Below are 25876 nucleotides of genomic sequence, written 5' to 3' on the forward strand. Positions count from 1 at the left end.
AAATTGCCTGTATTCTTAGAACGATAGGTTCTTAAAATCTGAATGGACTTACAGTTCAGCTTTCCCTACTCATTTCCCAGTATAGAAATTATGTTTTCAGGTTCTCTGATAGATAACCATTCAGCTACTTGGATACTTTCAATAGTGGGAAAGTAATGAAATAGTCCATTTCATTGTTAAAGTTTTAGTTGTGATAAAATTGTTTTTGTATATGGACTCAAAGTATACCTCCTTGAAACTTTGGCTAACTGGTTTGATATGTAGAACAAACACTTCTTTATATGATGACCTTCAAATATTTGAAGAGAATTTGGACATTTTAAATTAGTTTGTACTTCTTTAGACTACACATTTCTGGTTCCTTCACCAGTCTCTCATTGTCAGGATTTCTAGACCGTTTTCACTCTAGTTGTTTTCTTCTTAGTATGCTGTAGTCAGTGTCCCCTTAAAATGTGGCATCCAGGGTTGTATTTATTGAGTAAGTATTTGTTGAGGGCCTGTTATGTGCTAGGTACTGTCCTAGATGCTGGGGATAGCACGGTGACCAAGACCGACATTCTAGGAGGGAAAACAGACAATAAACAAACAAATGAAGAAACAAATCATAAATATTATAGATTATAATGAATTCTGTGGAGAAAAGAAACAGGGTACTGTGGTAGAGGATAATGGAGCAGAGAGGTTGTTTTAGATGGGCTGGTCATCTGGAGAATCAGAAGCAGCTTGTTGAGAGAAGAGCTTGGAGAGAAGTGTTCCAGGCAGAAGGATAGGAAATCAAAGGCACAGAGTTGGGGAAAAAACTTTGGTGTATCCTAAGAAATAATGGAAGGCCTTTGTGGCTGAGAAGCAAAGTGGTGGAAGGGCAGAATGGCAGGACATGAAGTTGGAGAGGAAGGCAGAGGCCAGACCAGGCAGGATCATTTAGGCCTTGGTAGGGAATTTGTATTTTATCCTAAATGTAATGGGAGCCATTGAATGTGAGACTGAGACTGAGATTAAAATCAAGAAACAAAGAAAAAGAAACCAACCCACACAAACCAGAGCTTAGACATTCAGCTCATTGTTGACCCTCAAGGTGGTTACCCTGCAAGACTACAAAGATTTTTGGACTCTTTTGCTTTGAATGCCTTCAGAGTCAGTTTACACAGAACACACATTACATGTATTAAAAATCCCCAAGTGTATTGTTATTATTTTTACATAAACAGTGAAGTTATCTCTTAAAGAGATTTAAGTAATAATAATAATAATAAAAAATCTTATTTACCCACATAGTTACCATTTCTAGTGTTATTCATTCCTCTGTGCAGACCAGATTTTCATCTGATACCACATTCCTTCTGCCTGAAGGGCTTCCTTTAACGTTCGTTTCTTGCAGTGCAAATGTGCTGGTGAGGAATCCTTTCAGCTTTTATATGTCTGAAAACATCTTTATGTCATCGTCTCTTTTGAAAAATATATTTGTTAGGTATAGAATTCTAGGTTGATAGTTTTTTCTTTCAGTGCTTAAAGATGTTGCTTCACTGTGTTCCCACTTGTCTTGATGGGAAATCTGCTGTCATTTTTGTTTCTCTGTATGTAATGATCTTTTTTTCCTGGCTGCTTTTAAGATTTTCTGTTTATCATAGGTTTTGAGTAATTTTACTGTGATGTGCCCTGGTGTAATTTTCTTTATGTTCTTATACTTGGGGACTGTTAAGCTTCTTGGGTCTGTAGGTTTCACTTTTCATCAAGTTTGGATAATCATTATTTCTTCAAATACTTTTTCTGCCCCTTCTCCTTTTCAGACACACCAGTTACACAAATATTAGACCACTTGAAGTTTTCCCACAGCTCACTGATGCCTTTTTTTCCTATTTTAAAAACTCTTTTTCTCTTTGTATTTCATTTTGGGTAGTTTCTATTGCTATGTCTTCAGGTTCATTAATCATTTCTTCTGCAATGTCTAATCAGCTGATGATCTCATCCAGTGTAGTTTTCATCACTAAGGTTTGATTTGGGTCTGTTTAACCTTTTGAACATTTGGAATACAGTTATAATGGCTGTTTTAATGTCCTTTTCTATTAATTATAATATTTGTGTCAACTCTAGATCTGTTTTGATCAACTATTCCCCTGTTATGGGTAACGTTTTTCCCTTTGCAGGCCTGGTAGTCTTTGATTGGATGCCAGACATTGTGAATTTTACCTGTTGGGTGCTGGATATTTTTCTGTTTCTGTAAATATTCTTGAGCTTTGTTCTGGGATACAGTTAAATTACTTGGAAATTGTTTGACCTTTTCAGATCTTGCCTTTATGATTTGTTAGGTGGTTCTGGAGCAATGCTAATCTGGGGCTAATTACTCCTCACTACTGAGTTCTCTACCCAAAGCCTGATGAATTTTTTTCTCACTCTTTTTAGTGGGAACAAGCACAGTTCTAGGCTCCATATGATCACTGGGCACTAATCCCTCTAATTCTTTTGGATGGTTCTTTCCCTTACCTCAGGTTTTTCCTCACAAGCATATATTAAATACTCAAGGGGGACTCTCTTCAGATCTTTGGGGTTCTCTTGCTTTGCATCTCTCTCCTGTCTGACACACTGCCCTGTGAACTCTAGCTGCCTTATTTCCTTGGGCTCTCAGCTTTGTCTCCACAACTCAGGGAGTCTGCTGGGCTTTTTCTTGATTTCCCTCTCTCTGTGCTGAAATCTGGAAAGTCCCAGGGCAGAGACATGGGGGCAGTTGTAAGACTCACTTGTTCGTATCCTGTCTCTTAGGGATTATGTCTTTCATTAACTGATGTCCAGTGTCTTGGAAACCTCATTTCATCTCTTTCTTTTGTTATTGTTGTTTTTTGGTTGTTTCAGAAATAAGAACAAATATGGTCCCTGTTATTCCATCTTGACTTGGTGGGGTATCCTCCCCATCTACCCTTCACCTCCTTTCTTTTTTTTTTCTTTTTTTTTTTTTTTTTTTGTGGTATGCGGGCCTCCCTCTGCTGCGGCCTCTCCCGTTGCGGAGCACAGGCTCCGGACGCGCAGGCTCAGCGGCCATGGCCCACGGGCCCAGCCGCTCCGCGGCATGCGGGATCCTCCCAGACCGGGGCACGAACCCGGTTCCCCTGCATCGGCAGGCGGACGCGCAACCACTGTGCCACCAGGGAAGCCCACCTCCTTTCTTTTGATTAAAACTTTTTTTTTTTCTGTGTGGAAGCTTAAAATTTGGGTGTAGTTAGATTCGTTAATATGTAGTATAGCATAGAGTTTAAGATTATAGGTGAGTTTGGATTATAGGTCAATCCTGACTCAACCACTTAACAGTTGTGTGATCTTGGGCAAATGGCTTACTTTCTCTATTCCTTTGTTTCTTCTTTGATAAAATGAGAACAATAATAGTACCTACATCAAAAAAAAAAAAGTACCTACCTCATATGGCTGTCATGAAGATTAAATTAGGTAATATATGTAAAGTGCATAGAACAGTCCCTGGCACCTATTAGACACTTTATAACATATTATCATTAGTATTTAAATGAGCTGTCTGCTGTTTGCCATTATCTCAGTATATAATTACAGAAGCATTATTACATGCTTTAGTATTTATTGGGCTAGTGTCCCCTACCCCCTACTCTGATCATTATTTTTCTTAGTTAAAATGTTCTTGCTTATTTCTCTTACATTTACTGTCTAGATATTTGCTTCTCATCACGTGGTACTTAGTCTAGTAGCATTGGCATCACTGGGAGCTTGTTAGAATGCAGTCCCTGCCCCCACCTGAGACTTACTGGATTGGAATCTACATCATAACAAGATCCCTAGGTGATTCCTATCTACGTTAATGTTTGAGAAGCTCTGGCACAGATGAGCAGTAGAATAATTTTGTCTGTCTCCTCCCACAAATAAATCTTGGTGAAATTTTGATTGATTAGAATTGAAATTATTTAAAATAATTGTTGTTGGGAAAATTGACAGCCTTAAATATTTTATCTTCCAGTCCAGGAACGTGATGTGTCTCTCCATTTAAGTCACCCACCACTTCATTTTTCTTTAAATAAACCTTACACATTTATTGGCACTTTTATTGTTATTATGTTCTTTTTCCATTGTGTTTCATTTTTAAAAAATGGGAAGTCATTTAAAAATGCAGAAAATATAGTGATAGCAAACATGTGTCACACATATCCACCATCAGAAAGAATAATTATTAGCATAGTATCTTATTTCCTTTAGCTCCTGTTTTTCAGTTATAAGAATTAAAACCTTAAAGTTGAAATTCCCTCCATTTTCCTTTCTGGGTCCATTTTCCTTGCTCCCCAGAGGCAACCACCATCTTATATTTAGTGTGAATATTGCAGACCATTTAATTATACATTTACTACATATATGAGCATTCATAAACAGTATATAGGATTGTTTTGTGTATTTGTAATTTTATGGAAATGATAGATGTTGTATATTATTATTCAACTTATTTTATTGATCAGTATGTTTTTTGAGACCTATCCTTATCAATTCATAATGTAGATATCGAATTCATTTATTTAGTTGTAAGAAAGCATTGAATCCATCCTATGGATATACCACTTTCTATACATCCTCTATGGAGAGATGTTTCAGTTTCCCAGTTATTTTGCTATTATAACCAATGCTAGAATAAGCATTCCTGTACATGTCTCCTGTAGACACATGCCGAAGAGTCTGTTTAGGTATATATTTAGGAATTTCTCTACTAGAAATGCCCAATGCCTAGAACAGTCACTGATCCATAAATATTTATTGAATGGCTGAATCAGTTAGACCAAAAAAAAAATTCCAGTAAACTGCTATTTATAGGAAACACACCCAAATCTTTGAGAAATTGGTATACGTGTTGCATACTGATTCTCTTCTGACTCTTCTGTTTGTAGAGGACCATTTTGTTCTCTGAGATTTTGAATAGTATCTGCTTTTACTTTTAGTCTTTCTGATTCTCTTCTGATGGACTGCTCTACTTTTATACGTGTCCTTGGTTTTGTGCTTCTCCTTTCATCGTTCAGTTACCCTGATTCTAAAAGTAAGAGCTGTGTGTACATAGTACAATTTTGGAAAATAAATAAAAATACAAAGAAGAAAATAAAAAACCCACACAAATCCTGCTACTCACGTATGCTGTTAAAGTCTGAGCTCAATAGTGAATTCTCTTGGGGAGACAGCATAATAGAGGAAAGAAGATAGACTTTGGAGGCAGACCTGATTTTCTACCCCAAATCTGCCACTTACTAGCTGTGTGGGTTTGAGCAAGTATTATTTAGTCTGAGCTTTGGTTTCCTTATCTGCAAAATGAGAATAATAATACCTGTCAGGTAAGGTGTCTGGGAAGATTTGTAACGTGTTTGGTAAATTGTAAGCACTCAGCAAATATTGCTTCTCTAATGCTTTTCTTCTTTAGATGCTTCTGGTTTTTTAGATTCCCTACCTTCTTATAGATTGTTCAAGATAGTAGAATCTGCTTTTCTTCTATTCTTTTTTATTCTCTAGCCATAGGATGATCTGTTCTCTCTGAATCTTAAGGAAGTTTTAAAAGATTTTAAAATCATGTTCAATTGTGTCTAGTATTCCATGTCTTTACTGATACATACTCCAAAATAACCCAATCACTCTGTCCCAAGGCTTCAAAGTAATGCCTGTTTATTATAGAAAATAAGGAAAACAGAGAAGTAAAAAGAATACTTAAAATTACACATTGTTCTAGTACACTGTTGAGATTTTGGCATATTTCTTTCTATTATGTATGTTTTAATCATGGATGTGGATCTGCTATTCATGACATGTTTATGTTTTGAGAGGTGAAAATACCTATAAAATTTGACAGATTTTCTGTGCTTTAGAAGAAGTTCTTGGAAAGTTCAGCGTTTAAGATCAGTACGCTCAGATTTTTGTTTCATTTGTGATAAGATGTAGTGTGATGCATGGAAATCTCATTCTCATAGCAGTTCAGAAATGCCTGATAATTTTTGGTGATCCTGACTTTGGTTTTGAGAATTGGTTAAGGTAAACCTACTTTTTCTGCACCTAAAAATATTTGTGTCATTTGAGTCCTGGTCTTGTTGTTTATTATTTTCAATATATTTATTTTGAAATTTTAATAAATTTAACTTACACCTTTTAAATTTCAAACAGAGTTTTCTTTCTTTGATCCTAATGATACATCATGCCAGGAAATTCTCTTCGATCCCAAAACTTCTGTATCAGAATTATTTGCCATTTTAAGACAGTGGGTTCCTCAGGTCCAGCAAAATATTGATGTTATTGGAAATGAGGTAAGGAATTCTTAGGTTGTTAAGTCTTGTATTGTTAGGATTGTTAATTGTATAGATTTTTTTTCCCCGTCTGAATGGAAAGGCGGTGATAAAGGGGAAGCCTTTTAAAGATGCTGATGCTTGCTCTTTGCGGGCTTCATGGAGCAGTGAGTTAGTACTGTGCATTCTTTCCCTTATTCCCTCATGCTCCTCCCTTCCTTACACCTGGAGTCCTGACATTCTGACTCTTGGTGGGAGCATTCTTTCTTTGTACAAGTTAATTTTGTAAATTTAAAAATATATTTTCATGAGGAGATTTGATTACTGTTACATTTATCTATACTTTGGGGTGGCTTGGTAAAGATCTAGGCTTAAATATAATTTTAAAAAATATTTGATTTTTTGGAAGAGGGATAAAAGAATAATGCTGGGTTCCTTGACCAGCATACTGTTATGTTGTAAGAAGAGGGAGCTTATACTTTTTTAAATACCATTACTCCCATTAGAAAGGAAATTTGCTTGTCCTTTGAGAGGTTAAGGAACATATTTGGGGTGCCAGATTACTTTGGAGTACTCTTTAAGAACTTCCTTCCGTCTGGTGACAAGTTCAGTTTTCATTATTGTTGTTGGGTACAGACTTAAAATTTATCCTTAAGAGTAGCCAGTTCTGTCTACTCATTTTATTGAGAACTAATTTAATAAGATAGACTAACTTGGTTTCCTAGTATTGATTTGAAATCAGTAGACTTTATGTTGTAATAATATCTTCCTTGGCTTCTTCAGATTCTTAAGAGAGGTTGCAACGTGAATGACAGAGATGGATTGACAGATATGACTCTTTTACATTATACCTGCAAATCTGGAGCTCATGGTATCGGTAAGTGTGTGGTGAATCTGTTAATGACTTAAGACATCTGTATTTGTGCTTGTATAACGATGTTTATGCCAACCAGAGTCCCTGGGAGGGCACCTGGCTGATGATAATAATATTCCCTGAATAGGCGAGGATTCAGTTAGGTCTTCCACACACCTTGTTGCCTTTCCTCCCTTTTCTCAAAGGAGTCTTTATAATCTCCTGGTACCTCCCAACTTTTCTGGAACAGGCTTCATGCCAGCCTGTTTGCTAGGTGAGAGTAACTGGTAACACCTGGAACCTTCTTGAGAGTTTATGGCAAGGTTTGACAATCCGTGCTCCGTTTTCCAGGCAGTCCCAATCCTACAGACCTGGTCTTTAGGTCTGTCTAAGGTCTGTTCCTTCAGACGTAACATATGTGCATAGTTTCCAAAATTGGTGTTCGCCTGTTCTTTACTATTTTTTACACCTGCCTCTTACTTAATTATATATTGTGAACATCTCTCCCTGTTTCAGTAGTCTGATACAGTGCTTCTTAAACTTGATAGTGAAGGACTCTTTTCTTTTTCTTTCTGCAATCCATCATGGACTGATACTTTTGTAAAATATAATAAAAATGAGTTTGTAATAGAAAAATGAGATAAAGACATAAAATACAAGCCCAAGTGTTTTTCAAAAGCATAAAATTACATTTCAATTAATTTATTCAGAAGAAATGATTACATAGGGAAAAAGAAAAGAGTTATAAAAAGTATGAATTACAGTTTGGGACTGGCAGTGGTCCACAGAGTGCACTCTGAGTAGCCTTGGTTTTAATGCCTCTGTAGTATTGCATTATATGGATGTCTCATAATTTATTTAACCAGTGTCTTATTATTGTACTTTTAGGTTGTTTCAAAATTTTATTCATAATAAAAAGTGCTGTGATGAACATCTTTACAGCCAAGTGTTTATCTATACCCTTGAGTTTGATTATTTTCCTAGAATAAATTCCTTGTTACATTTTTTGAGTTGTAAGTGTATATTCAGTACGCTGTTTGCATTGGCTTTTTAGATGAGGTAGTAGATGGCCATCCACTGGAATTTGTACTGAAGAAAAATAATTTAGAAAACCTTCTCTAGGTGATGTTGATACAGCTGTAAAATTTGCAACTCAACTTATTGATCTGGGAGCAGATGTTAGTTTGCGGAGTCGCTGGACAAATATGAATGCTTTGCATTATGCTGCTTATTTTGATGTCCCTGAACTTATAAGAGTGATTTTGAAGACATCTAAACCAAAAGGCAAGTACTGTAAGATCACCATTAGATGTTATTAATTGAATACTTTATTCGTGGCATAAAAATTATAATTCAAAGATACTTTTACTTCTAATCCATCTTGTTCCATGTGACCTCCAATCCCATTTTATTTTTCAGAAACGGTTTAACTTTTCTTTATTGAGGATTAGTTACTATCCTTTCACAAAAGACTTAGTACAAAGAGAAACAAAATAAAGTGTTCTCTGGGTTTTTATATCTCTGCAAGTCCCCCAGTATAACATGGATTTTATAAAGTGTAATTGAATCTATGTATACTTCTTTTGTCTTACTTGTGTAGCCAGAAATAGAGCAATAAAACCTTCAGAGCTAAACATTGAAATCATGAAGAATATTTATTTTAGGTGGAATTCAGTTCTGAAATTCTGTGATTCCATTAAGGGATAGATTTTCATTTTTTTTCTTCCTGTCTTGATGATGCTATCCTAAAATTGAACATCATAATGTCTAAATCACAGTCCTGTATTTAGACCTTCTCCCTGGGTCCTCTCACGGCAGTTTTCTTTTGAGAAAAAAATGAGGGCAAGTGCAGTAGTATTACTTTAAGTTAAAAGTTGTATGCAGTGTTTTCTCCATTTGTAGAAGACTTGTTTTAGAGATGGCATAGATAAATTTCCCAGAATGTCTGTTTCTAACCTCTGCTTTGTATAGTTGTCCGTCTCCTCTTTACCTTTTTACTTTTTCACTTTTTGAATGATGTTAGGAAGAAAGCCTCACTTGATAGTACAGTGTCTTTAATAGCTCAGGAGAGTGTCCTGAGCATGTCTTAGTTTGTTTACAATTGTAGGTAGGGTGTGGGATGGTGGAGCTGTAGTTAGATTAAGGTAGGATTGGCAGAACCAGAGGTATATTGAGCCCATATTATAAAAAACAGTCAAAATGGGATCCCCACATCTGGAGTATTTCCTGTATAGCATCATGATGATTTGTTGAAAGTTATTAAAATGTTTTTAGAATTGCAAGATTCCCATTCTTAGTGTGAAGTCCAAATTCATTTGTTGAATAAAGTATTATGAATGAATACAGTATGTAAGCATGATGCATATGTTTAATTACTCTTTAATTTATTCCTGTCTTGAGAATTCTCCATTGTTTTACCTACTATTTTTTCCGTGAAGAGGCAGATAGTAAATATTTTAGGTTTTGTGGACCACATGGTCTCTGTTGCAACTACTCGATTCTGCAGTTGTGGTGTGAAAGTAGCCACAGAGACTATGTGGCTGTGTTCTAATAAAACTTTATTTACAAAAACAGATGGTGAGTTGGTTTTGGCCGTGGCCATAGTTTGCTAGTCCCTGACCTAAACCCTACTACATTATAGTTGTCATGGCAAATACGCAAGAGGTTTAATGAGAGAGTGTGTTAAGATAGTTACTTTTACAAATATGAATTATTGCCATTAATTGCCTTAAAATATAGTTTAGTTTGTGATGGTTGGAAAACGCATGATAATATCAGTCCATTTGATAGTGAAATTTTATTGTACTAAAAATTAGTTAAGTAGATTGTAATATGAAGATTCTGTTTCATTGTGATAATGGTCCTTTTAGTGGGTTGGTTTAAGTCTCATAAATAACTAATACCCCTCCTCCCTCAAATAAACCCAACCTGTCTCCTTTTACATTATACTAGCTTAATTTGAAAATTTTGTTAATACGCTTGCGATGTTTAATTGCAGATGTGGATGCCACTTGCAGTGACTTTAATTTTGGAACAGCTCTGCATATTGCTGCATATAACTTGTGTGCACGTACTGTGAAATGCTTATTGGAGCATGGAGCAAATCCTGCATTTAGGGTAAGAGGTTAAATTAAAAGTGAAAAATATTAAAAGAATAAAAACATCTAACATTATCTCCCAGGAAAGAGTTGAATCTGGATGTTGTTGTAGAACTCTTATATAGGTAAATAATTTATATTTTTGTGCTGCATGTAAAGAGTAATGGTGATAAACTTTTATCTCAAATAAATTTAAGGCATAGCAGGCATAGTTAGGAATTTCAGTCCTTTTATATTGATAAGCTCTATAAACCTTACTTTCATTCAGATAAGTAAAATGCTCTTTAAAGTATCATCTTTGAGTTTAAAAGTATCTTTCATGTAAGTTTTTGGTATATTTATAAAACCTTAGCTGTTAAATAAAAACACATATATTAAAATTATATTTCTGTATTAAATCATATTTTAAATTCTTTTGGAAAGAAGTTTTATTTCAGACAGTTTAAAAAATGCATATTTAACAGTGCAGTAAACCTTTAAAATCGACTTAAAGGAAAAATTTATTTTTTCAGGGTAATGTTATACATTTACAAAGTTAACACACAGGATTGAATTTCATAATCTTCAAATCATTTGGTATTTTCTTGTCTTCACAAAAGTGGCTCTCAATGTTCTTTTCTCTTATATTGATAGCGGTGACTTGCTCTGGCAGGGATTCTTGATCGGGTCTGTGCCTTCTCTTGAAGGGGCAGGGGTGGGCAATGTTAGAAAAAGCCTCTTCCGTTCCTCTTTTCCTCGCTCTCTCTCTGCTTTCCTGTTTTCCCTTCCCTCCCTACTTCTTCGCCACTTTTCTTTCTGTTTAACCCCATTAATTATTTAATCAACCCCTTTCTTCCTCCTTCCTTCAGGTCCTCTTGTTTATTGGGCACTGGGAGAATACAACAATAAATACGTCTCTGTCCTCAAAGAGAATATTGTCTAGAGGGGAGGATAGACAAGAGAAGAGCAGTCAGTTTTACTGTAGTGTGTCCTGGCAAAAGTGATGTTGAGTGCTTAAAAGTAGTTAAGAATTAACCAGGTACAGGAGGAAGCTGAGAAAGGCATGTTAGGCAGAGAGAGTAGCGTGCACAAAGGCTAGGAGATGGTAGTTCAGTTTGGCTGGAGTGTGAAGGTGATACGTGTTTGCTTTTGCTAGTACAACTGTTGACAAGACCCTATCAGTGGAGAGAATATTTTGAATCCAGTAAGATGCAGTGAAGTGTGTCATTGAGGTAAATTACCAATTCAGGCCCCAAACAATTCATAGATTACCGAATTTTGGAGGTTAATACTTAAAAAAAAAAGCGGTCAACATGTGGGTCAGCAGTAGCCCTTGAATCAGACCCTAACAGCCACTACTTTAGAAGAAGATGGAATTCTATAACTAATCATGAACAAGCCTTCTTATGTTAACATGATATCATTGTTACTTTATTATTATTTAGTATTTTTTAAACAGAAGTTTTATATAGGAATTGATAGAAGTGTGTGACTTACCCTAGAAAGGTGAGGACTTACAAATCTGAAGTAAATATTCATTGTGAATACAGCTTATTTAAAACTTATCATGACAGGTTTGTTGATTAAAAAAAAAGTTTTTTTCCCCTCTGTCTTTTTCTCAAGAGTACGATTAGCACTGTAGGTATTTTCATTACATTTTGTGCTTTTTCTTTGAAATTGGGGATCAAAATAGTTCATCACTGTCCCAGAAATTTGATAATATGTCTTCCTACCATGTTTTTACTTAGGACCAAACCGACTTGAATTTTAAAATAAAAAATGTGAGGCACTTGCAAACTAAATGTGTTCTAAAAGCCTCCTTCTTTTATCCATATGGATCATTTGAAGATAATTATTAGAGGAGAAGAAAAGGGAAAAAGGTTTCTGAGCAAAAGAATCTTGGTTCATCTTATTAAGAAAAGATTACAGTCTGGAATCTTTCTGATGAAGTCTGAGTTTTTGGTTAGGGCACGTAGAAGAAAGAGAACTTGTTTGAGGGTAAGACAGAAGGTAAAACTGCGAGTCCAGTGGGTGCTGGGCATGGACTGCAGTGTCATCTCTGCAGGAACTATGGAGGTGATGCTCAGCGAGTCATTCATCTCTCCTTGCCTAATTTTCCTAATTGGCAAACTGGAAAAGGTAGTGATATCTTACTGTTTCGCTGGTGTCTTCTGCTACAGTCCAAACTCTTAACGGGTAAACATTTTTATCTGTTTTATTCACAAGCTTTTTCTTGCTGTGATAACCAAATGAGATAATTTACATGATAGGATTTTGCTTATATAAACACTGTGCAAATGTTAGTGGGCCTGTGACTGCCCATTTTTGCTTGCTGCAGGATAAATCCCAGCCCAAACTTTAGAAGTATTAAACCTCTAGATTCTGTTCTTAAAATCTGAGTCACGGGCTTCCCTGGTGGCGCAGTGGTTGAGAGTCCGCCTGCTGATGCAGGGGACACGGGTTCGTGCCCCGGTCCGGGAGGATCCCATGTGCCGCGGAGCGGCTGGGCCCGTGAGCCATGGCCTCTGAGCCTGCGCGTCCGGGGCCTGTGCTCCGCAACGGGGGGGGCCACAACAGTTGAGAGGCCCGCGTACCGCAAAAAAAAAAAAAAAAAAATCTGAGTCACTCCATGAGTGGGCAGGATGGGTTGAGGTCACAGAGCCGAGGTGGCAGCTCTGGGGGAGTGGAGGGAGTCTCGGGTCTGGGGTTGGGAAGCCAGGCAGTCCCGTGACTTCTGTCTCCAGATGTGCCTTCTCCAGCCTGTGCAGCCAGGCTCGCTTCCCACTAACCGCCTGAGCTCCTGCTCTTCCCTGAGCCTGGACCTCGGTCCCCACCAGCTGAGCTGCTGTGTGTTTCCTCACCTCCCTGGGCCTCTGCACCAGTGCCTCTCAGCCTTGAGGCCCTCCCTGACCCCTTTGCGTGAATAGCCATCTCTGTCCCCGTGTTCCCTGTCCCCCTTACCTGCTTTGTTCTCTCTGCCACTTTTTACCCTTTGATACACTGTACATTTTATGTGTGTGATTATAGTCTGCCTCTCACCAGGCTGTGTGCCTTTTGAGCGTGGGGCTTTTGTTTTCTTCACTGTGTGCCTTTAGCACTTAGAATGGTGTCTGGCAGATGGTAGAAGTTTAGTAAATATTTTTGAATAAATAAACGATAGATGAATTTAACTTACTTTTTCCAAAAATACTTTTATATGACCGTGTAGAGCTCTGAGCAGATGTGAACTGAAAAATTTCTCTTCTCTTTATTTGTAGAATGACAAAGGACAGATCCCCGCTGATGTTGTCCCAGACCCGGTCGAAATGCCCTTAGAAATGGCCGATGCCGCAGCAACTGCTAAAGAAATCAAGCAGATGCTGCTCGATGCGGTGCCTCTGTCATGTGATCTTTCAAAGCCCTTGCTTCCAAGTTACGATCGTGTTACTAGCAAGGTGATGCTGACGTCACTTGGCCTGAAGCTGGGGGATCGTGTCGTTATTGCAAGACAGAAGGTATAGTCAGTAGCTGCAGTCTCTAAAGCGATGTCCAAGGTCATTATGTGGCCTATGTGCCAAAGGTGCAGTGTGGTTTTGAGGTTGTTTTTTTTTAAGTTCCATATGTAGGTAGAAGGATACTTAATGGAAAACGTGAAACTTAGATGCACGGTTACTATAAAGCATAATTTAAGAATATAAACTATTCAAACTGAATAACGAAGACATCTTTATTTGAATGGGAGAAAAGTGGAGCATAGTGGAGCTGCCGAGTGAATTTAGAGGCATCCAGCCTGCAGGTTTTCCCTTGCAGCTCCCCGCTCCCACCCCTCCTCAGTAGTGATTCTCCCACAACTACTACTGCACAGAAATGGAGCAAAGGTGACCCTCACTGTTCCTGGGTGTTTGGCTTCTTGATCCTGCAAATAGGGAAATCTTAGATATGATTTCAACCTGGTAATGAAACTGTATGTGGGAAAGAGGACTCCCAACTCCACCCGACTGAAGATTCTCTGGACACCTCTTCCTCCAGAGCCTCAGTTTCCAGGTGGCTTTCACTTGTTGCTGTTCTGAAGTCAGTCAGAAGGAGAAAAACAAGTACCGTATGCTAACACATATATATGGAATCTAAGAAAAAAAAATGTCATGAAGAGACTAGGGGTAGGATGGGAATAAAACACAGACCTACTAGAGCATGGACTTGAGGATATGGGGAGGGGGAAGGGTAAGCTGTGACGAAGTGAGAGAGTGGCATGGACATATATACACTACCAAACGTAGGGTGGATAGCTAGTGGGAAGCAGCGGCATAGTACAGGGAGATCAGCTCAGTGCTTTGTGACCATTTGTGACCACCTAGAGGGGTGGGATAGGGAGGGTGGGAGGGAGGGAGATGCAAGAAGGAAGAGATATGGGAACATATGTATATGTATAACTGATTCACTTTGTTGTAAAGCAGAAACTAACACACCATTGTAAAGCAATTATATTCCAGTAAAGATGTTAAAAAAAACCCGGTTATATGGGGGAGCTGTTTTTCTCTTTTTGGGGCCAGTTGGGAGCTTGGTATGGAGAATGGGACAGGGAGTTTGTGCTTGCATGTGGAATTTCTAACATAGCTACGGCTAAATATCTGGGTGGGTTTGTGGGGAGTGTTATGCACTTTTCTCAGAAAACACTGAAATTTGAACATTTGATTTACTAAGAAAGTTGCTTCAAAAAGGAAGGTAAGCTACAAACTATTACACTGAGAATGACATTTACCAACTTCCACAAGAATACATTCATGGACATTTGTTAGTTTTCCGTTGTCCTATCTGTGGAGCTAAAATACCAAGAAATTATGAACGTGTAGCATTTTTCCCCCTTTGGATTAATATACAGCTTCTTTAGTATTCCTGTCCTACATCTGATAATGGACTTTTAGAAGAGTTATTCTGTGTTTTATTTTACTGCTTTTTATTTTGAGTAATTTAAAGCTGTACAAAAGTAGAAACATATAACAAACATGCACATATCAGTCGGCAGCGTTGTCACCTCACAGCCAGTCTTGTTTCATTTATATTTATCCTCAGTCTATTGCTTGTCTTTACATTCTCTTAGGACTGTCTTTCAAAGAGCAGGTGTTTAAAATTCTCATGAAGTTCATTTTATCAAAATTTTATTTTATGGATTGTGTGTTTAGAATATCTGAGAAATTTTATACTATGTTTTCTTCTAGATGTTTACAGTTTTAGGTTTTATATTTAGTTTTACATTTAATTCTGAGTTAATTTTTGGATAGAGTGCTAGGTATAGATAGAGTTTGTGTGTTTAGTTCTCTGTGTTTCTCTTTTTTAAAAAAATAAATTTATTTATTTTATTTATTTATTTTTGGCTGCATTGGGTCTTCGTTGCTGTGCATGGGCTTTCTCTAGTTGCGACGAGCAGGGGCTACTCTTCGTTGCGGTGTGCAGCCTTCTCATTGCAGTGGCTTCTCTTGTTGCGGAGCACGGGCTCTGGGTGCGTGGGCTTCAGTAGTTGTGGCACACGGGCTCAGTAGTTGTGGCTCGTGGGCTTTAGAGCACAGGCTCAGTAGTTGTGGTGCACGGGCTTAGTTGCTCTGCAGCATGTGGGATCTTCCCGGACCAGGGCTTGAACCCATGTCCCCTTCATTGGCAGGTGGATTCTCAACCACTGTGCCACCAGGGAAGTCCTGTATTGCTGTTTTGGATGGAATATTTTATAAATGTCAGGTCAAACTGGCTTATAGCTGGTTTCAGGTTTCAGTTTTTCTGTATCCTCACTGGTTTTCTGCCTTCTTGGCTTGTTGATTATGGAGAGAGGTGTGTTGAAGTCTCACTGTGATTGTAGATTTGTCTATTTCTCTTTTTAATTCTATCAGTTTTCACTTCACATGTCTTGGAGCTCAGTTGTTAGGTACATATAGATTTAGGATTCTTATGCCTTCTTGGCCCATTGACTCTTTTATCATTATTTAATGTCTCTTTTTATCCCTGGTAATATTTTCCTTCTTCTGAAGTCTACTTTGAGAGAGTGTTTTTGAAAGAATTCCATGATAAAGTTGCAAGAGTGGGAAACTTAGAATTACTGGTAGTACTCAAAAGTTACTCTGATTCATATTTTCTTTAGGTTGGAACATTAAGATTTTGTGGAACAACTGAATTTGCAAGTGGGCAGTGGGCTGGCATTGAGTTGGATGAACCAGAAGGAAAAAACAATGGAAGTGTTGGGAAAGTCCAGTACTTTAAATGTGCCCCCAAATATGGTAAGTTAGATACTATCTAATTTAATGAGAATTAATTTAAAATAATAAAATTTTACTCTTTTATTATTTTTAAATAAAACTTTCTCCCTGGTTACTTATGTAATAAATGAAGCGACTGCCCTTTTCTTACTGTGAGCAATATTGTGCTTGGGAGAGGGTGTCTTGCTAGGAGGGCACCTAGCTCTGGAGACCTTCCTAAATCCTGCTCATGGTGGTGTCATGACTGAAGGAGGGATTTTATTCTTTATTACCAAGGAAATACAGAGCTCTAGAGGTTGAAAAACTTGAAAAATTGAAAAGCAAGTGAAAAGCCAACTTTATTACTGTGCTCCTGAGCTGGGATGATTCTTTCTCTTTCAGACAAATGTTTGCTTTATTTTATATTCTCTGTTTCTCTCGTACACACACACACACACACACACACACACACACACACACACACACACACACACACACACACCGACTTGCTTTATTTTATATTCTCTGTTTCTCTCGTACACACACACACACACACACACACACACACACACACACACACACACACCCACACACACACACACACACACACCCACACACACCCTGACACATTGATTTCAGTTTGCTTTTGTCACTTACTATGTTGTGAATATTTTTCCTTGTTGTGAAGTACTTTCCCAGAACGTTAATTTCCCTGGTTGCGCAGTATTTCATCTTGTAGCTCGACAGGGAAGGCAGTATGGTACAGTGTTGAAGCGTATGGGCTTTGGAGCCTGACTGCTTGGGTGTGAATCAGCTCCTCCACCTGCCAGCTGTGGGACCTTCTTACTCTTCTTGTGCCTCAGTTTTCTTCTATGAAATGAGGATAGCAATACCGCAAGAGTTCATGTGGGAATTAAATGTGTTGATAAATATATAAAGCACCTAGAATAGTGCTTAGTTCCCAGTAAGCACCCCCCAAATGTTAACTATTTGCTAGCTGTTATGAATTTATCAAAATCACCAGTTTCCTTTTGTCATACACTTAAGATGGAGCCTCGTTTTCGGGTATATTATTAAAAATTTTGTGTATAAAAAATGTCCATTACATTAGATTTAAAAAATATAAAAAAGGAGAAAAAACTAAAATCACCTGTATATGTTTTCTATTTATTTTTTTCCACAAAATTTGGATTATATATAGTTCAATCGTCTGCATTTTTATCTGACATCCTATTATAATTTCCTCAAATCTTTAAATATTGTTTGAAAATGTGATTTTTTATGGCTCAATTTCCTTTAATTTTTCCAATTTGATAGGTGAAAATGTCTGTTTAAATTCATGTTATTCTGACTGTGGTGAAATAAAATACCTAAAATGTTCTATTGTAGCACATATATTTTTTGTGTTATCTTGGCAATTGCCAAGAAATAATTATTCATATTATTTGCCAATTAAAAATTGGGATATTAGCTTTTTAAAAAACTGATGAGTTTTTTAAAAATAAATGCATCTTTAGGATATGAAGCCTTTATATTTATTACAGATATTTCGCCCAGTTTGTCATTTTTGCCTTTGAACTTCATTTGCAGTGTTTATGGACATGTAGTTTTATGCAGTTAAAAGACTTTTCCTTTATAATTTCTTATAACTGCTTTTATGCTAAGGTAGATAGTTCTTCCTAATCCAGAATTCATTATAGGTTATATATTTTATTCTTTTGAATGTTTTAATTTTTAAATACCACATTACTTAATTTGGAGTTTATTTGGTTAGTTGTATAAGGATAAGAATTTAAGTTTAGGGCTTCCCTGGTGGCGCAGTGGTTGAGAGTCCGCCTGCCGATGCAGGGGACATGGGTTTGTGCCCCGGTCCGGGAGGATCCCACATGCTGTGGAGCGGCTGGGTCTGTGAGCCATGGCTGCTGAGCCTGGGCGTCCGGAGCCTGTGCTCCGCAACGGGAGAGGCCACAACAGTGAGAGGCCCGCGTACCGCAAAAAAAGAAAAAAAGAATTTAAGTTTAGTTTTATTCTATTAGCTAATTTTGGCAGCTGTCAAGCAGACTAAGGGCAAGATCAAAACCATTAGCAACACAGAGAGCAGATGTAAATCAGAGCCATGAGAAATGCTTAGATTGTAACAGAATGCATGTGGCTTCCCAGATCCCATCATTCCAAAGAGAGGCATGCTTGATTAGGACAAAGATACGCAAGGACCCTGTCTCCATCCCCTTTTACATACTTTACAGCAAGTTGGGGGGAAGGGTCATGTGTTGGATTATATAAAAATGGGAATAGCCCTTCCTGCTGAGCCAGCTCAGTAGTCTGAGCCAGGTCTTTGCTAAACTGTCAGTACTTGAGGTGTGGGGAGCAGGAGAGGTGGCACAGGAGAGGTAGAGAACCCCCTGACTAAGCAGAAGCCAAAGAATTTGTCTCTTTTCAGCAACAGTATTTTGGTTTTTTTTTTTCCTCTCTCTAAATCTGTCATTTTCCCTTTGGCTTGTTGTGCTTCCTTTAATATGAATTAAGTTCTTATAAATGCTATAGTCTGTTTTGGGATTGTTTTGTCCCATTGATCTGTTAATTCTAACACATATTAGATTGTTTTGATTGTAAAAATTTTATAATAATTTTTTAAAGATCTTTTTAAAAGCAGCTTTTGGTTCATAGCAAAATTGAGAGGAAGGTACAGAGATTTCCTGTATACCTCCTACCCACACATGCACAGTTTCCCTTTTTATCAACATCCCTTCACCAGAGGGTACATTTCTTACAGTGGATGAACCTACATGGACACATCATAATCACTCAGAGTCCATAGTTTGCCTTAGGGGTTACTCTTTGTGTTGTATATTCTGTGGGTTTGGACAAGTGTATAATGGCATGTATCCATCATTGCCATATTATAGAGTGTTTTCACTGCCCTGGAAATCCTCTGTGCTCCACCTGTTCATCCCTTCCCACCTCCACCCCTGGCAACCATTGACCATTTTACTGTCTCCATAGTTTCGCCTTTTCCAGAATGTCAGATAGCTGGAATCATACAGTATATAGCCTTTTAATAATGCCTTCTTTCACTTAGTAATTTGCATTTAAGTTTCTTCCATGTCTTTTCATGGCTTGATAGCTCATGTCTTTTTAGCACTGAATAATACTCTGTTGTCTGGAGGTATCACAGACCTCCATTATTTCTCCATTCACCTACTAAAGGATATCTTGGTTGCTTCTAGGTTTTGGCAGTTATGAAAATTTTATTATAATTTTTAATATTTGGTAATACTATTTTTATGTCTTTTAATCACCAAAGTGAACACATATACCTAGTTTAATAAGTCAAGTTGTATTATAAGGTTTATTAAAACAACAACTAAACCCTCCCCTGGCTTGCCCTTCCTTGCTCCAAGACTTGTTCTTTAGAGGCAAGAACTTTTTTGACTTCTTTAGCTGTATCTTCTGATGTTCATATTCATATTTTAAATAATATATGAATCTTTCCAATTTTAGACATCTATTGACTTCATACTATGAAGAGAAAGATTTGGTGTTCGTACTAAGTCATCTTTTTTTCTTGGTTTACTTATTTGTTTTGGTGGAGCACATCCTTTACTCCCACAGAGGACTCATGGGGAGTAAATTTTTTGAGACTTTCCATTCCAGAAACATGTTTATTTCTACCCTTACACTTCATATGATAGTTGAGTGGGATAAGGAATGTTAGGTTGAAATTCATATTTTTTCAGTATTTTGAAGGTGATACTCTGTTGTCTAATGCAATTTGGCAAACTTTTTCTGTAAAGGACCAGGTAGTAAATATTTTGGTTTTATGGGCCGTACAGTCCCTTGTTGCAACTATTCAGCTCTCCTGTTGTAGTGAATAAGCAGCCGTAGACAATATGTAAACAAATGGGTGTGGCTGCGTTCCAACAGAAAGGTACAAAAATAGGCGGCGGGAGGATGTGGCTCTCAGGCCATAGTTTGCCAGCTATCATCTTGAGCTTCCACTGTTGCTATTTAGAAGTTTCAGAGTCATTGTTTCTTCTGTTTTTGTCCTTTTCCCTGTTTCTGGAAGCTTCTTTGGAAGCTTTAGCTTTTTTTCTCTTTTTTCTCATTTTCTTTTTTCTTTAGAGTTTATACCATTTTTACTTCTTACTAAAATTTTAGTGGAGTTTTGGGAGGAATTGTGGTTAAACAAAATGGATCATGTTTATCTAGAAATTCATTACTCTTCTGTTTAAAAATAATTCTTCCTTATGTGTTTATTTTTAGTTAAGCCTTATCATTGTATGTCAAGATCTGAGGAGAGTCCCATCAGTACTTTGAGTAGCATGAGATTCTGAACAGGAAGGTTAACCCATACACAGTGCACACTTTGGGCTTTGATTATATCCAGTCATTGCTTTAAATTTAGTTTTGGTTTTCTCAAATGATTTAGTTAATTTAAAAAAAAAAGGAGAATGAGAGCTATATAGTTCATTCATTGAACGATATTATTGTGACATTGACACAGATTTGAAAAATAATTCATAGTCTGCACTCATAAATATGTTTTGGTTTTCTATTTTTTACAGTCCTTCCTATATCCACACATACAACTTTTCACAGATATAATCATAATGTAATCAAACATACAACTCAATTTTTGTTTTCTTGATTTACTTTTCATATATTTCTATATTTCTACATAATCTTTATTGTTTTCCTTATTAACAGTGATGTAGTAGTTCATAAACATAGTTGATTCATTTATTCTATTGCCAAATAATTGTTTTCTCCTACTTACAGTATTGTAGTGATGATATACTCAGGTATGCAGTCTTTTCCTCCTATTTGGATTATTTTCTCATAAATTAATTTCCAAAAGTATGATTGGGTTATAGTAGTAAACTAGAAATTGTTTTGGCTCTTGACGTCTATCTTCTCCTTACAATATACAAACGTAAGTTTGTAACCTTGTTCACACTTCTTAAGTATAAGTATTTCCTTATAATTAATGCCATAAAGTAAATTAGGTCAGAATTTTTGTCTTCAAGTAAGATTTTACAAATTTACATCCCACAGTATAAAATAGTTTATTTCTTCAAACCCTTGGCAACACTGGATGTATAATCATCATCAAGCTTGAGTGCGTGTGTGTGTGTGTGCATGTGTGTGTATTTGGCAAGGAAAATAATTTAGAGAAAAAAAATAGAAAGAAAATCTGATAGGCGGGAGACAGGAGAGAGAAAACATTGTGGAGAAGTCAAAAGAGCTAGGAAAATCAGGAGGAAGGATTGTAGAATCTGGTGGAGGAAAGAATTTCAAGATTAGCAGAAAAGTAGTATAGTTTGCAATTGTTAGCTATAAACAAAGCACTCACTTTTTGTAATCTTGAGCATTTCATCAAACCTATTTTAAAACAAGTTGTTTTAATGTATTACATTTTAGTCATAATGTGTCTTTGTTAGATTAGGCGTAAACACTGAGTGGTAGTGTATAATGTACATATTATGACTTTATTTTTTCTTCTTAAATGTCTTAGCCAAATAATCTTGGTATTTATAGTCCATATTCACTATTTCTAATGTCTGTGCATATTTATATATACTGTAATTTTATGCCTGGATGAATTTCTTTTTAATGGAATTTTATACTCCTAGCTGCAGCAAACAGGCAGCCCCCTCCCCCTGTCCCCACATACCTTCCCACACAACACACACTGTATTGTTTCTGTTGTCAGTTGTCAGGAGCTGAGGGCTAAGCCTTTTGGGAAATTACGTTTTATACTCAAAAAGATTTTTTATATCCCTACTATGTGTAAGGCACTGTAGTTAGGTACATTGGGGGAATGCAGAGATGAGTGTTGGATTTTGTCTTCTAAAGTCTGGAAGAGAGATAAAACATGAACATAAAAAGCTATAATATGGGAAAGAATATGTTCTAAGGAGCTATAGATAAAGTGACATGAAGAATAGTTTTTGTACTATATAGTGCACTGTTATTTGCCAGTATTTAGAAATAATTATAATTCTCTTTTCCCTGAGTTTCACTTAGTGCCTCGTTATGTTATGTGCTTCTTGAATTATTGTGTATGTTGTTAGTCTTGACAACTAGATTGTAAACTCTCTGAGGGCAAGTACTGAGACGTACTTTTTCTCTGTCTGTCACTACAGGGCACCTAGTAGACCCTAAAAAAGAACTTAAAGGTTTATATTACTGAATGGCTGTACTTGTCCTTTTATTTGAAGTGCTTTTAATTGCTTAACACTAAAATTCTGCATTCTCTCTTAGGTATTTTTGCACCCCTTTCAAAGATAAGTAAAGCAAAAGATCAAAGGAAGAATACAGCACACACTCCTTCTACAAAAGCTGTACCTCTCGTCAGGTCCCAGAAAATTGATGTAGCTCATGTAACGTCAAAAGTAAATACTGGTAGGTCAAACCAGAAAGTTTGATGTCTTGTTCGTGTTTTAATTTTATCTGTGGAATGCCTTATATTTAAATTGCTTCACACTTTTTGGTTAGCTGCCTGTGAAACCTGAATTTAATAAAATCTGCAAAGTACTTGGTTTATGATTTTAATCCCTGACAAGCGTTTTTCAGATTTGTTCCTTCCTTTTTTTCCCTTCTATTTCCATACTTTTATCCCCCCCAATCTAACCTCAAAGCTAGGCTTTATACCTCTGATAAGTATTTATGCAACACAACTAGCTTTATGTTTCTCACCTATTCAAGAATTTTAGTGACCTTTTTTTATCAGAAAAAGTCTCAACTCTTGAAACTGGCCGTCAGAGACCTTTCTCTGATGGAGTCTCTTACTGCTTCGCAGTTGAGCTGTGGTTTGTTACGTCTCACTGTCTTTTGTGTGCATGGTTCTCACTCTTCCCTTCATACTTTCCCTATCTCTCTGGGCAATATTTGACTTCTGCCTGAGGTTTGAGTCATTCTTGACCTCCTTACTCACATCCTGTTTCTCCATGAAAACCTCCCTGATGACCCAGCTCACTTTGGTCTCTTCATTCTCTAATTTCGTATACACTCTAATCCATACCAGCCTGTTGCTATTTGTTATCTTGGGTTTTGTCCTCTGATTGCTTGATTTGGGCAGATCTTTTATTCTGTTAGAAAAATCTTCAACTTTAAATGGACTGTGAGAGTATTTTGTACTTTTGTATTCACTGTAGCACATAGCGCAGAATAGGTGCTTAATAAATGCTTGCTAACTCATCAATAACTGAAGCAGAAAGGCACTCTACCACGACTAAAGGATTTTGTCTACAAATTTGGTTGGCCTTTCTGCTCCGTTCCACTGGCCTATTTGAATATTCCTGTGTTAGTACTGCACTTCATAATTACTATAGTTTTTTTAAAAAATAAATCTTGATATCTAGTAGAGGAAAGACTCCTATCTTTTTCTTGAACAGTGTCCTGCCTGTTTGGCCCTTATAAATCAAACTTCCTTATAAATTTTAGAATAAGTTGTTAAGTTTCTTCAAAAAAAATCTGTTGAGAGAGGGATGGAGGGCGGGCGAAATAGGTGAGGGGGATTAAGAGGCACAAACTTGTAGTTAAGAAATAAGTCACAGGGATGGAACGTACAGCATAGGGAACATGGTCAGTAATGTTGTAATAACTTTGTAGTGACAGAGGTAACTAGACTTATTGTGGTGATCAATTCATAATGTATATAAATGTCGAATCATTATGTTGTATACCTGAAGCTAATATAATATTTATGTCAACTATACTTCAATTAAAAAAATAAAAAGGAAAAATAAATAAATAAGGTGATAAATATATCTCCAGGGCAAGAAAATATTATTTTGCAAGTACAAACTGGAATTATATCTCAAAAAAAGTGCTTGTCACAAAATTAAAGTTTTTTTTGCTCCTTAATAGAAAGTTAACTTCTAGACAGATAAACAAATTATGTGACAAATTAACAAATTATGTTAATGTTATTTTTAGTGTCAAAAAATAAAAATATCCGTTGAAGTTTTAGTTGGTGTTACATTTAAACCTTAAATCAATTTGAGAACTGACATCTTTACAATATTCAGTCTTTTAATTGTAAGCTTGGGCTATTGCTTTATTTAATTGGGTCCTTTAAAAATATCTCAAAAAATTTTATGATTTTCTCCACAGATATTTTGTACTTGTTTTGTTAGGTCTATTCCTAGGTGCTTTATACTTTTAATGCTCTTGTAAATGGTATCCTTTTAACTGAAACCCAGAAGTACACAGCAGATATGGAAAGAAAGCTCAAAGAGAAGCCCTCTACTTCTGGTCTGAAGAGCAGGAAAGGGGTCTCCTGCTAGACAGAAAGTGGAGGGAGTCCCTGTTTTCTTTTTTGATTGCTCTTTTTTACATCTTTGGTTCTTTCCCACCACAGTCCCTAGGCAGTCCTGCATGTTGTAATAGCAGCAGGGGATGGCCACGCACCTAAAACCCCAAGGGAGGGGAACCCTTGTTTCTGGCCAGAGAAACTGCGGTCCCAAGAACATGGATGGAATCCCCATTAGTTTTTCTTCTTTTTTCTTACTGCTTGGCGCCATAGGCAGAGTCAATCTCAAAAGGTTATATGACAGGGGCTTCCCTGGTGGCGCAGTGGTTCAGAATCTGCCTGCCGATGCAGGAGACACGGGTTTGAGCCCTGGTCCGGGAAGATCCCACATGCCATGGAGCAACTAAGCAACTAAGCCACAATTACTGAGCCTGCGCTCTAGAGCCTGTGAGCCACAACTGCTGAGCCCGCATGCCACAACTACTGAAGCCCGTGTGCCTAGAGCCCGTGCCCTGCAACAAGAGAAGCCACCACAGTGAGAAGCCTGCACACCGCAACGAAGAGTGGCCCCCGCTCGCCGCAACTAGAGAAGGGCCGCGCGCAGCAACAAAGACCCAACGCAGCCAAAAATAAAAATAAGTAAAACAAACAAACAAACAAAATGGTTATATGACAGAGCAGGGAAATTAAAGCCTAGGCATTCTACCCAGAGTATCAGGAAGGGGTGCCTCTGGGAGCAGGAAAGTGTCAAGGAGACCGTGGTGAGGAAGGAGCTCAAGAAAGTGATCTCAGAATGGTGGGCTTACTGCCAGTTGTGTGTGCATGCGTCTGACCACGGGCTTCGGTCTCCTGCACAGACCACTGCCCAGGTCTCAGACTGACTACTGGGTGGCACAGCACACGAGACAGATCCCAAATAGGCTTTGGCAACTGAACTGACATTGGAGCCACAGTCACAGAAGATGGGTAAGAACTGCCAGCCTGAAACTAACCGCCTGCTAACTGTCGAATGCTTGCTAAAACAGAACAGAACAAAACAATCAGCACTCGTCATAGAATTTAAACAAGACCCAAAGTCCTATAAAATAATGTTCATACTGTACAGGATACAGTCCAAAATTGCTCAAAATAGGAAAAACCAGGAAAATCTCACCAACTCTCAAGGAAAAAGACGATCAAAAGATGCCAGCCCTGAGATTATACAGACATTTATCAGATAAAGATTTTAAAGA

General features: G+C 37.3%; 1 protein-coding gene across 6 annotated transcripts in view; it reads left to right on the forward strand.

Annotated features, from left to right (window-relative positions):
* CLIP4 (CAP-Gly domain containing linker protein family member 4) overlaps nucleotides 1-25876 on the forward strand; it is a 62439-nt gene that overhangs the window by 7762 nt on the left and 28801 nt on the right. For 5 of the 6 annotated variants that reach the window (XM_007102493.4, XM_024118679.3, XM_028496648.2 and 2 more), the window contains exons 3-9: nucleotides 6139-6278; nucleotides 7041-7134; nucleotides 8233-8394; nucleotides 10109-10227; nucleotides 13445-13681; nucleotides 16294-16429; nucleotides 22652-22792. In XM_007102493.4, the coding sequence (XP_007102555.2) occupies nucleotides 6139-6278; nucleotides 7041-7134; nucleotides 8233-8394; nucleotides 10109-10227; nucleotides 13445-13681; nucleotides 16294-16429; nucleotides 22652-22792 (1029 nt within the window). Of the gene's footprint in view, nucleotides 1-6138; nucleotides 6279-7040; nucleotides 7135-8164; nucleotides 8395-10108; nucleotides 10228-13444; nucleotides 13682-16293; nucleotides 16430-22651; nucleotides 22793-25876 lie in introns of those variants that run through there. The other variant, XM_007102494.4, reaches the window with a different exon arrangement.

The sequence above is a fragment of the Physeter macrocephalus genome, chromosome 12, assembly GCF_002837175.3.
Source record: "Physeter macrocephalus isolate SW-GA chromosome 12, ASM283717v5, whole genome shotgun sequence".
NCBI lineage: Eukaryota > Metazoa > Chordata > Mammalia > Artiodactyla > Physeteridae > Physeter > Physeter macrocephalus.